This window comes from Balaenoptera ricei, chromosome 14 (assembly GCF_028023285.1).
Source record: "Balaenoptera ricei isolate mBalRic1 chromosome 14, mBalRic1.hap2, whole genome shotgun sequence".
Lineage (NCBI taxonomy): Eukaryota > Metazoa > Chordata > Mammalia > Artiodactyla > Balaenopteridae > Balaenoptera > Balaenoptera ricei.
This window is the reverse complement of record NC_082652.1, coordinates 50,285,472-50,299,129: the sequence shown is the minus strand read 5'-3', so window position 1 is coordinate 50,299,129 and position 13,658 is coordinate 50,285,472. Positions and strand designations below refer to the sequence as shown.

Below are 13,658 nucleotides of genomic sequence, written 5' to 3'. Positions count from 1 at the left end.
AAAATAAATTTCTTTGTCTCTGGCCCAATAAACCATGAACTTAGTTCAGTTTGACATGTGTGGTCTCTTCTTGAAAGTCTATAAATTCATAGCCTACCTTGAGAGTAGTCTCATGTCTTCTGTGTCCAAGTCATTGCCTAAAATCTAAGACCTGACCAGGGCCACAGAGTCTTCCAGAATACAACTGGAGGCTGTCCTCCAAGTTGATGGATCCATTACTTATTCCTCTAGACATGGTCACAACATGGGCACAATCCCTACCTAATTGTACGAAGATCCAGCTCACGTTTTTCCAACGCATGCACAGCCTAAGAGACTTTTGTTAGTATCTTGCTGAAATTAAGGTTCATTTTTATCCTATGGTATTTTCCTAAGCTAGCAGTCTAGTAACCTTATTAAAAAGGGAAATCAGCTGACTTAATTCATTTATAAAAAAGGTGGAATTTGGATAAATGAATAAGGAAATGAGGTCAATAGAGTAATCCTTATTCTTAGCATGTTAAAATGTCTAGGATTACCACTACATTTTGTCCATGTTCTGAAGAAAAAAACCCATTTTATCTTGAAACCTACATCAAATTCACACTCTATACTCTCAAGAAACTAATTCTTCCTTTTTAATAAAAAAATAGTACAGAACTTCCATATTTTTTTGCAATGTCCTCTTAATTATTTCTCAAATGTATAGTGTTTTTTCCATTATTATTATATCACTGGGCTATAATTCTTTAAAACATGGAGACTTGACTCATCTAAGTAATATCTTAGATTTGTTTCATAATTATATGGTGGGGGCGGGGGGTAAACAATTAAGGGTAGAGATGAATAGTATTTTCTCTACTTCTGTATATATTTAAAACTTTTCATAAGAAAAACTTAAGGCAAGTTGATGCTCTTGCAACATCTCCTCAAAGCTGGAAAAAAATGATAAAGGGAAAGCAAAGATGCAAGTTCAGAAATTCTGATTGATCACATTGTTATCTTCTGCAAATCCTGTTTTTCCTTTCTTTAGCTCTTCTTTTCAAGATTTTTTCTCCCCCCTCTGTCCCTTCCTTCCTCCTGCCTTCTTTCATTCCTTCCACCCATCCATCCATCCATCCATCCATCCATTCATCCAGCCAGCCAGCCAGCCAGCCAACCAACCAAACCGTCTTATCTAATTTTTGGCTTTAGCTTCGTTCATTACACTTTGAACAGTTTCACACAATTCATATATGTTTTGCCTTATATGTTTTCATAGCTCATTTATAAAACCTTTCATAAAATCATTCAGATTCTTAAATTTCTTACTCATTTTTCAAACTCACCCAACAAATATTTATAGAATAAAGATGAAGCCTATGAACTCCATGTCTAAACTCTTTTTCATGCTTGATGATTGACTGGATGTGTGTGTGTGTGTATATGTGTGTGAGAGAGACAGACAGAAAGAGAGAAAGAGAGGGAGAGAGAGCAGGCAAGGGAGTTTTGGGGTCAAAGATAATGCTCAACTTTCTACCTTAGACAACTCAGTGGGATGGGGTGGCCCTCATTGAGCTAAGGTACCAACAAGGGGGAACAGGTCTGTAGGTGTGGGAAGATGAAGGGTTTAGTTTTGGGTTTACAGAGTTTGAGTTGCTTGTGGGATGTCCGAGTGGAGATATCCAGTGTCAGTTGGATATATGGATATGGAACTCCTTAATATGGACTATATTCCAGGAATTATTAATAAACATATAAAATGTACCAAAGTGCCTTAACTGAGCCAGGACTGGGAATATTTCCCAAGAGGAGACTGTGTGCACAAGTAGGGCTATTCCACATTCTAGATAACAAAATGAGGCACAAATTTGGGGCTAGAAACTTCCTCCCCACTTCTGAACAGCGCCCTTGGTAGTTGTTCAAGGACTGTGTGGCTTTGGAAATACTGTAAAGTGGCAGCCTTGGTGGGACATTGCTTTGTTATGATGGGGAGTTAATGGAGCTAATGGTGAGCCTATCTCAAGGTGCTTCATCAGCAGAAGATTTGACAGTGAGAAGCCAAGTCTGGAAGGGACACTGACTTTACATGCTGACTATTCTGGATAAGCTGGTTCCTGAGAACATGGGATGCGGTTTTGAAGGACGCCTTGAACACTTGAGAACCATAACAATAACTGTGAAGCCTTGAAAGAAAGTCAAACTGTATAGGGAGAAAATTGGTCAAGAACAAAACTTTGGTTAAAATCTGACTTCAGGGGGTCTGGAGGCTACTAAGAGACAGAAAAAGAGAAGTAGAGTGGTCAGAAAAAACAGGAGACCAGACTACGGTGGTGACATAAGGAAGAATTTCCAGGATGGTGACCCATGGTGTTGACATCCCCAAAGCGCTGAAGAGCATGAGAAATGAAGATGAAAGTGAAAATAGTCACTGTATCCACCATGGCTCATGGGAGTGGGATCATTCACGTCATTTCCTTGAATTTTTGAAATCAGCTTTCCTAAAACTCATAGTGTGCATTGCAAAATCACGCTTCAGGTGCCATTCCAACTATGCACATGCTGACTGCTGTCAACATTCTGAAGAAGGACGGTCTGCCTTTGAACCACGCAACAGTGTTTGTTGAGCACCTCCATTTGCCTCCCTTTGGTTTCTGGTCCCTCCTCCACTCAGAGCCCACTGGTATCACTCTGCTTTCTCCCCAGGACGTTCCTTATCTTGTTAGGCAGCCTTCCATGTTCTGAAAGAGTGTTTTCCAATCATTTCCCTCCCATTAAAACCTACTTATCCTGTGCTCTGACGCTTTTAAACCAACACTGATTCAGCATCTAAGCTGGATGGGTTTGAAGGGAAAGGTCCAGCGTCCATCCCTAAGGAGAAGTTCATGTGAATGAGTGATACAGAAAACTTTCCTTTGTAAATTCTTTGTAAGTAAGTGTCATACAAAGCAGAGTAAATGTGCTCTCAGAGCAGAAGAACAGAGAAGAAAGGGAGCTTGACTCCGAGAACAAACAATTTATTCTGCTAAAAACCAGTTGGATGAAATTATTTGACCTGATAAACTTACTTGATGGCTGAAAAGGCCAAGGTGAGAATGACATTTACATTTAACTGAAAACTACTTTTCAGTTTTAATCTAAGGTACTAAGCAAACTGATAATTAGGGCACTATACTGAGGGGAAATTTTGGTTTAGGGCAACTTGCCCAAAATTGCTTTAATCAAAGTATGTGGCAACACAGTTTTCTTTTTTTTGGTTTAGTTTTATTTTTTGGTTTATTTGTGAGTCTGTGCTACTCCTAATTTTGTTTCTTTGCCTTTTTGTTCTTATTTTTGTTTCTGCTGCTTGTGGTTATGAGCTCCGAGTAGATGTTTAACACATGTATGTGCTGCAGTCACCTGAATTTGCCAAAATTTCTTATCAATTGTTCTTCTTATCAATTGTTACCCGAGGGCAGACAGCAGAAGCACAAAGAACTACAATCCTGCAGCCTGTGGACAAAAACCACATTCAAAGAAAGATAGACAAGATGAAGAGGCAGAGGGCTATGTACCAGATGAAGGAACAAGATAAAACTCCAGAAAAACAACTAAATGAAACTGAGATAGGTAATCTTCCAGAAAAAGAAGAATTCAGAATAATGATAGTGAAGATGATCCAGGACCTCGGAAAAAGAATGGAGGCAAAGATCGAGAAGATGAAAGAAATGTTTAACAAAGATCTAGAAGAATTAAAGAACAAACAAACAGAGATGAACAATACAATAACCGAAATGAAAACTGCACTAGAAGGAATCAATCGCAGAATAACTGAGGCAGAAGAACGGATAAGTGACCTGGAAGACAGAATGGTGGAATTCACTGCTGCGGAACAGAATAAAGAAAAAAGAATGAAAAGAAATGAAGACAGCCTAAGAGACCTCTGGGACAACATCAAACACAACAACATTCACGTTATAGGGGTCCCAGAAGGAGAAGAGAGAGAGAAAGGACCAGAGAAAATATCTGAAGAGATTAGAGTCAAAAAGTTCCGTAACATGGGAAAGGAAATAGCCACCCAAGTCCAGGAAGCGCAGAGTCGCATACAGGATAAACCCAAGGAGAAACACTCTGAGACACATAGTAATCAAATGAGCAAAAATTAAAGGCAAAGAAAAATTATTGAAAGCAGCAAGGGAAAAACGACAAATAACATACAAGGGAACTCCCATAAGGTTAACAGCTGATTTCTCAGCAGAAACTCTACAAGCCAGAAGGGAGTGGCATGATATACTTAAAGTGATGAAAGAGAAGAATGTACAACCAAGATTACTCTACCCGACAAGGATCTCATTCAGATTCGATGGAGAAATCAAAAGCTTTACAGACAAACAAAGGCTAAGAGAATTCAGTACCACCAAACCAGCTCTACAACAAATGCTAAAGGAACTGCTCTAACTGGGAAACACAAGAGAAGAAAAGGACCTACAAAAACAAACCCAAAACAATTAAGAAAATGGTAATAGGAACAAACATATTGATAATTACCTTAAACATGGATGGATTAAATGCTCCAACCAAAAGACACAGGCTTGCTGAATGGATGCAAAAACAAGACCTATATATATGCTGTCTACAAGAGACCCACTTCAGACCTAGGGACACATACAGACTGAAAGTGAGGGGATGGAAAAAGGTATTCCATGCAAGTGCAAATAAAAAGAAAGCTGAAGTAGCATTACTCATATCAGATAAAATATACTTTAAAATAAAGAATGTTACAAGAGATAAGGAAGGACACTACATAATGATCAAGGGATCAATCCAAGAAGAAGATATTACAATTATAAATATATATGCATCCAACATAGGAGCACCTCAATACATAAGGCAACTGCTAACAGCTATAAAAGAGGAAATCGACAGTATCACAATAATAGTGGGGGACTTTAACACCTCACTTACACCAATGGACAGATCATCTAACTGAAAATTAATAAGGAAACACAAGCTTTAAAGGACACAATAGACCAGGTGGATTTAATTGATATTTGTAGGACAATCCATCCCAAAACAGCAGATTATACTTTCTTCTCAAGTACACACAGAACATTCTCCAGGATAGATCATATCTTGGGTCACAAATCAAGCCTCAGTAAATTTAAGAAAATTGAAATCATATCAAGCATCTTTTCTGACAACACTATGAGATTAGAAATGAATTACAGGGAAAAAAAAGTAAAAAAGACAAACACATGGAGGCTAAACAATACATTACTAAATAACCAAGAGATCACAGAAGAAATCAAAGAGGAAATCAAAAAATACCTAGAGACAAATGACAATGAAAACACGATGATCCAAAACCTATGGGATGCAGCAAAAGCAGTTCTCAGAGGGAAGTTTATAGCTATACAAGCCTACCTCAAGAAACAAGAAAAATCTCAAATAAACAATCTAACATTACACCTAAAGGAACTAGAGAAAGAAGAACAAACAAAACCCAAAGTTAGCGGAAGGAAAGAAATCATAAAGATCAGAGCAGAAATAAATGAAATAGAAACAAAGAAAACAATAGCAAAGACCAGTAAAACTAAAAGCTGGTTCTTTGAGAAGATAAACACAATTGATAAACCATTAGCCAGACTCATCAAGAAAAAGAGGCAGAGGACTCAAATCAATGAAATTAGAAATGAAAAAGGAGAAGTTACAACAGACACTGCAGAAATACAAAGCATCTTAAGAGACTACTACAAGCAACACTATGCCAATAAAAGGAACAACCTGGAAGAAATGGACAAATTCTTAGAAAGGTATAACCTTCCATGACTGAACCAGGAAGAAATAGAAAATATGATCAGACCAATCACAAGTAATGAAATTGAAACTGTGATTAAAAATCTTCCAACAAACAAAAGTCCAGGACCAGATGGCTTCACAGGTGAATTCTATCAAACACTTAAAGAAGAGTTAACACCTATCCTTCTCAAACTCTTCCAAAAAACTGCAGAGGAAGGAACACTCCCAAACTCATTCTATGAGGTCACCATCACCCTGATACTAAAACCTGACAAAGATACTACAAAAAAAGAAAATTACAGACCAATATCACTGATGAATATACATGCAAAAATCTTCCACAAAATACCAGCAAACAGAATCCAAATACACATTAAAAGGATCATACACCAGGTCAAGTGGGATTTATCCCAGGGATGCAAGGATTCTTCAATATACGCAAATCAATCAATGTGAAACACCATATTAACAAATTGAAGAATAAAAACCATATGATCACCTCGATAGATGCAGAAAAGGCTTTTGACAAAATTCAACACCCATTTATGATAAAAACTCTCCAGTAAGTGGGCATAGAGGGAAACTACCTCAACATAAAAAAGGCCATATATGACAAACCCACAGCAAACATCATGCTCAATGGTGAAAAACTGAAAGCATTTCCTCTAAGATCAGGAACAAGACAAGGATGTCCACTCTCACCCCTATTATTCAACATAGTTTTGGAAGTCCTAGCCAGAGCAATCAGAGAAGAAAAAAAAAAAAATAAAAGGAATCCAAATTGGAAAAGAAGAAGTAAAACTGTCACTGTTTGCAGATGACATGATACTATACATAGAGAATCCTAAAAATGCCACCAGAAAACTACTAGAGCTAATCAATGAATTTGGTAAAGTAGCAGGATACAAAATTAATGCACAGAAATCTCTTGCATTCCTATACACTAATGATGAAAAATCTGAAAGGGAAATTAAGGAAACACTCCCATTTACCACTGCAACAAAAATAATAAAATACCTAGGAATAAACCTACCTAGGGAGACAAAAGACCTGTATGCAAAAATCTATAAGACACTGATGAAAGAAATTAAAGATGATACCAACAGATGGAGAGATATACCATGTTCTTGGATTGGAAGAATCAATATTGTGAAAATGACTATACTACCCAAAGCAATCTACAGATTCAATGCAATCCCTATCAAAGTACCAATGGCATTTTTTACAGAACTAGAACAGAAAATCTTAAAATTTGTATGGAGACACAAAAGACCCTGAATAGCCAAAGCAGTGTTGAGGGAAGAAAATGGAGCTGGAGGAATCAGACTCCCTGACTTTAGCATATATTACAAAGCTACAGAAATCAAGACAATATGGTACTGGCACAAAAACAGAAATATAGATCAATGGAACAGGATAGAAAGCCCAGAGATAAACCCACGCTCCTATGGTCAACTAATCTATGACAAAGGAGGCAAGGATATACAATGGAGAAAAGACAGTCTCTTCAATAAGTGGTGCTGGGAAAACTGGACAGCTACATGTAAAAGAATGAAATTAGAACACTCCCTAACACCATACACAAAAATAAACTCAAAATGGATTCGAGACCTAATGTAAGACCGGGCACTATAAAACTGTTAGAGGAAAACATAGGAAGAACACTCTTTGACATAAATCACAGCAAGATCTTTTTTGATCCATTTCCTAGAGTAATGGAAATAAAAACAAAAATAAACAAATGGGACCTAATGAAACTTCAAAGCTTTTGCACAGCAAAGGAAACCATAAACAAGACCAAAAGACAACCCTCAGAATGGGCGAAAATATTTGCAAATGAATGAACGGACAAAGGATTAATCTCCAAAATATATAAACAGCTCATGCAGCTCAATATTAAAAAAACAAACAACCCAATCCAAAAATGGCAGAAGACCTAAAAAGACATTTCTCCAAAGAAGACATATAGATGGCCAAGAGGCACATGAAAAGCTGCTCAACATCATTATTTATTAGGGAAATGCAAATCAAAACTACAATGAGGTATCACCTCACACCAGTTAGAATGGGCATCCTCAGAAAATCTACAAACAACAAATGCTGGAGAGGGTGTGGAGAAAAGGGAGCCCTCTTGCACTGTTGGTGGGAATGTAAATTGATACAGCCACTATGGAGAACAGTATGGAGGTTCCTTAAGAAACTAAAAATTGAATTACCATATGATCCAGCAATTCCACTACTGGGCATATACCCAGAGAAAACCATAATTCAAAAAGACATATGCACCCCAATGTTCATTGCAGCACTATTTACAACAGCCAGGTCATGGAAGCAACCTAAATGCCCATCGGCAGACAAATGGATAAAGAAGGTGTAGTACATATATACAATGGAATGAAATTGGGTTATTTGTAAAGAAGTGGATGCATTTAGAGACTGTCATACAGAGTGAAGTAAGTCAGAAAGAGAAAAACAAATATCGTATATTAACGCATATATGTGGAACCTAGAAAATGGTACAGATGAACTGGTTTGCAGAGCAGAAATTGAGACACAGAAATAGAGAAAAGACGTATGGACACCAAGGGGGGAAAGCGGCGGGGGTAGGGTGGTGGTGTGCTGAATTAGGAGATTGGGATTGACATGTATACACTGATGTGTATAAAATGGATGACTAATAAGAACCTGCAGTATAAAAAAAATTAAATTAAATTAAAAAAAAATTATTATCCTGTTTTCTGTGTTCTCTGCTCTTTGCTTTTGTAAGGTTCCCCTCAGCTTGACTAAACTTTAGACAGGTTTCTTCCTGACTCTAGGTCTTTGATCTCTGTTTTCTTGGAGCACTTACTTTTCTACAAAACTTTCCTTTGTAAATTCTTTTTCTGTCCCTTTAAAGATGTAAACCTCCCAGACTTTTGCCAGTTTTACAACCCAGGAATATCTTTCTCAAGGACTGGGAGCCATTCCTTGGAAATGAAATCATTGAAGGAGATCTCCTAGTGTCTGTGGGAGGGTAGGAGCCTAACTTCTTCATTGTGACAATGAGTAAACACAGTTGACCAACTTCCCCTCTGGTATCCTCCAGTGCTTCTGCTCTAGCTCACCCCAGTGCTTAGAAACCCTCCTGTCTTTGGTTCCGGCAGAGCTGAGTTCCGTCTCTCTCCCCTCTCACAATAGTATTGAAAAAAGTCTTCCCTGCCTTCTTAACTCCTTTTTTTTCCCTGTGACATTTGCAATTTCCAAAACCAAGAAGCTCTTTGGCACTTTCCTTTCATGTTTAAAAAGAACTACTTCTAGGTAATACTTAGCTGACCAGATTTACAAGTTCTTCCTTCTTTTTCAGCTCCCTGTCTAGACATCATAGATTCCTGGAAGGAGTTACTTTCTAAGTTTCAATGTCAGTCTTCTCTGATAATAGTTTCCTTGTGTTTCTTTGGTGTCCTGCTGATAGAGCTGGGGTAACCCATATATTTTTCAAATATTTAACACATTCTCAATGAGATTACATTTCTCTTTTGTCTGACAGTCTATCAAAATCAATTTCTCCTGTTGAAATCAGCCAACTGCTTTATCTGGCAGAATCCCACTTACTGTGGACGTGTGTCCTATTTAGTGTTAATCTGAACACGATGCTCACTAATGAATTGTTAAGGTCAGATGGGTTTACTTGCTTTTGAAGAGAGGAAGAAAGGAAGAAAGATACATATCTGTGTGGCTTGCTTAACTATTTTGATCACTAATCAGGAGAACTCAAAATGATTTAATAAACTGTATGACCTCCCTGAGAAGCTTCTATGAAAAGGTTAAGTTACAATTTGGGAAATGAATGCACAATTTTCCTAAGTCTCTCTCATTTGAAAAATTTAGAGCTTTTCTGTTTCTATGGCTATAAAACTCATGTTGATCTTTCTTTGAGTTGGACAACTTTAATTCAAAAGACATTTGTGACATATGTGTTTGTCTGTGTCAGGCACTGTACCAGGTGTAGAAGGAGCTGGGATTATGTACTTAAATTCAGATAAATTTTATAAAATCATGACATAAGCACACTTTTAAAATTCTTACAGTCTGTTGGCTAATACGGTCTTTAATGTAACAATGATAAATTTAAAGATTTCCTCTAAGACTTCATTGCTTTTCTATGTTAAAAATTAATAGTTTTTTTCTTTTTCTGACAAAACACTGGCCCATGATATACATAGCTCTTGCCTTTTCAGTCTAAGAATCTATGATATGAGAGGATACCTGTGCTGCTTTGGATTTTGTTTAGATGGCCAGGCAGTAACTAGGTTCCTTCCTCTGTTAGATTTGTATCAACAAAGGTCAGAGTTCCAGATGACTGGTCATGCCAGAAGTGAAGCTACAGTACCAGACATGGAAATTGGAAGGTCATGGCTGAAACTGTCACAGGCACTTTAGACACGTTTCTAAAAGTGGAAAAAGCAAGGAGCATGATTGAGATTCTCCACATCAATTTTAATTTTCTTTCCTCTTTGTTAGTTCTAATGCTGTCTTGGTGCCTCCAGATTATTGGGAAATGATAAAGGAAAATCTGAATCTTATTATCTGGGGCTTTCCTTTATCTGCTCTGACCCTCATTCTTGCCAATCAGTTCCAGTCTTCAGTAGAAGCCTAATTTTTTCTCTTGCCTTCCCGGAGTAAAAGGCTTACGACTCACTTCTGCTCATCCTCATTCCTTCTGCAGGGAAGGAGAGATAAAAAGTCCATAAGAGAATCGTACTTTTTTCTTTATAACATTTAATTTGAGATGTGTGCTTTCCCCCGCAATGTCAAGTTCTTCTTCCTTATGAATAGGAAAAATGGTCTAGAAGGAGATACTACCACCCAATTACTTACACAGCAACCTTGCATTTACATAAACCAACAATCTTTATTTAATGAGTTCTCCATTGGAGTCAGTAAATATAGTCTTGGTTTGGTTTTCCTTGCATAGCAGGTCACCTCCAAGCTCTTTTAAACCTTTGTTTTCCTTTTCACTTTTTAGAAACTAGTTTGTAGGACAGCTTGTCCCCCGTTGCATGAAGTTCAAATGACAGCTTATAGCTTGATCTGGTAATCACGCCTGACTCCTCTTTCCCATATGAACATATGATATCGTTTTGTGGGTAAGACATTCAATGATTCATTTCAAAATTTTTATCTGTTGCCGCAATGTGCCAGACCCTGTGGTAGTACAGGGAAATGAACACACACTTTGAAGTTTAGTGGATTGTATTAATGCCAACACTAAATAGTGTTTATTAAGCATCCGTGTATGTATATATACATTCAGGTCCACGAACCCTTTTCTTTCATATAAGATATACAGTCCTAGTAACAAATTATGATGATTCACTGTCTAATTTAATTCTTACCCAAGAGGAGGCAAAAATGCCTAAACATACATTTTATGTAAAGACTTCAGAATTTTAGGGAAAAGTACAAATGTCATAAGGATTAAGTGGTTGTTTCCAGCCTTCCATGAGTATTCAAGGGTGTTCCTTCAAAGTTCCATACTTACTCATCTCTGCAAACAGCTGTCTTCTTTCTGCCATGGTATTTCCTCTTTTCCCACTATCTTCAATCATTCTATGAGACAAAATAGTTACAATGTGTATTAGCCTCATGTTAATAAGGCAAACAGCCATTTCTACGTAAACACACTTGCTGTGGTCATGCCACAGACGTAGACACCAACTACTTAAAACTGTGTCTGTAAAAAGAATAGCTTTACTTTGACTAACTTAAATGGTTGTACATATTTTCCATATATAATGTTGTAGTTGTGGAAGGGGTGTAAAATTTTTATTTTCTAATGTACAAATAACTACAATAGCAGATCACCTTGTGCTATAATGGAATACAACCCTCTACCATCTGTTAGGTGATGCATTTCACATAGAGTTCCTCTTTCAATTTTGGGAATACCTACGAATAATATAGAGCAGATATTACAGATCCCATTCAAGAAATGATGAGATCGAGAGTCTCATGGACATAGTAAAGGAAATGGCGTAGATGTGTGGACTCCAAGACCAGTCTGCTTTCCACTACATTCTGTTACAGCTTGTCCTGTGTGCACCCAAAATCTCAATTTAGAAGCAGGTCATTTCCTAAATGTTCATTTCTAATTTAAGTGTTTGGAACCTGCAACTGTTTTTCTATACATAATAATTTCAGGCAAAGTGGTTAGGTTCACCTCTCTCTACTTAACCATACTATCGTCTGCAACAGAACTACTTAAAAAATACTATGAAAACACCAACAGTTAAAATGGAGAATTTTTTTAAAAATTAAAAAATTAAAATTTGACTTAAGGAAAAAGAAAATAATGAGAAAGTTAATGGAAATGTTGTTTAGCCCAATAGAGGGTTTGGGGCTAAGTATATGTGTTTTATAGGTTGATGGAGTTGATTTTTTGTTATAGCAAATTAAGCTTTTAAAAACTAAGGTTTTCTCTCTCACACACACATATATACATACACTTATATACATATATATATGTTTTGATTCAGGCATGGTAAACAGAAGGCACAGCTGATCATTTTGGCTTTCAATGGACCCTGTTCTTTTTCAAATATGAATTTTGCTCATGTTACTGTTATTATTTTTGTCTGGATTGCCCTCAGCCTATGAATGGATAAGTTGCAGTTATCCTTCAGGTCTCAGTTTAGCTGTATCTTCCTCTGAAATTTTCCTGCACTCTCTATGATGGTTTGGTTACTCTCCTCTGAATCTCCATAGTCTGTTATGCCTCTTTCTCAATGCTGAGCATTCACTTAACAAATGTTTATTGAGTGCCTTCTATACTCCAGGAACCAAACTAAGCTCTGGGTATACAACAGTGAAGAAGTCACAGTTCCTGCCCTCAAGGTGCTTACACTCTAGTAGTGAGATACAGAAGCATAAAAGCAATGAAAACACAATGAGGCAACTATAGTTGTAGAAGTGTAAAGAAAGATATGTGAATGCGAGAGAGGTTGACTACCTGGGGGTAAATTTAAGGGAACTACAATCCTCCCTTGGTATCCACAGGGGATTGGTTCCAGCCTCTCCCCTGCTTCCCCAATACCAAAATCCTCACATGCTCAAGTCCCTTATATAAAACAGTGTTGTACGGTTGGTCCTCTGGCTCTGCCTTTGATGGGGAGTTGGTTGAGTCCTCAGTGTGGACCCCACAGATATGGAGGGCCCGCTGTGCTTGCAGAAGACTGCTCAAAAGATGGTGACTCACTGGGGACTAAAAGAAGAAAATTGGTGGAGAAACAAAATGTGATGTCAGACAAACTGGTCAAACAGCCTCTCCAGTTGCTTCTATGAGTTAAGGATTATTTGCCTATTGCTAGGAAAGGAAAGAAGGGCATGGAACAGCCTTAGTTTACAGAGTTAAGAGTGTGTATCCGTTCACAATGGGTGATAATATAACCAAGGTCAGGCTTCAATAATAACTGGAAAAGCACAGAGTTGTTAATGAAGCTTCCTCAAGTTGGTAACGATGCAGTGCTGAACACAGTCCAATACTTTCTTTTTATGAGATTTTAAATGTGCAGGTATGGTTGATATATAGAGATCAGGAGAAAAACACACGCTTCCTGAATCACGTAACCCATCTCCTTTCCTCCAGAGGAAGTGGGCAGATAATAATCTGATATTCACAAACTAGTCTGGGGAGAGCTTCCAATTTTTATTTCAAGAGCTCAGAAGTAGAGCTGAAGCAGTATAGAGATAGGGGATAGAACCAGAATATGTTCCGGCATCTGTCTATATGTTGGATTGAGATGAGAAGAACCATTAAAAATAAATCACAAAGGATGGCAGGCTGGAAAGCTCTGTTTGAAAATGTCAGGGAGCAGGGGAGGGGGAAGGGTAAACTGGGACGAAGTGAGAGAGAGGCATGGACTTATATACGCTACCAAATGTAA

At 37.6% G+C, this 13,658-nt stretch overlaps 1 protein-coding gene across 26 annotated transcripts in view; it reads right to left on the bottom strand.

Moving 5' to 3' along the window:
• The window catches only part of DTNA (dystrobrevin alpha), a 397,669-nt gene that overhangs the window by 121,437 nt on the left and 262,574 nt on the right, over positions 1 to 13,658 (bottom strand). For all 26 annotated transcript variants that reach the window (XM_059895344.1, XM_059895341.1, XM_059895343.1 and 23 more), the window contains one exon: positions 11,258 to 11,325. In XM_059895344.1, coding sequence (XP_059751327.1) covers positions 11,258 to 11,324 — 67 coding nt within the window. In that variant the 5' untranslated portion in view covers position 11,325. The remainder of the gene's footprint in view (positions 1 to 11,257; positions 11,326 to 13,658) is intronic.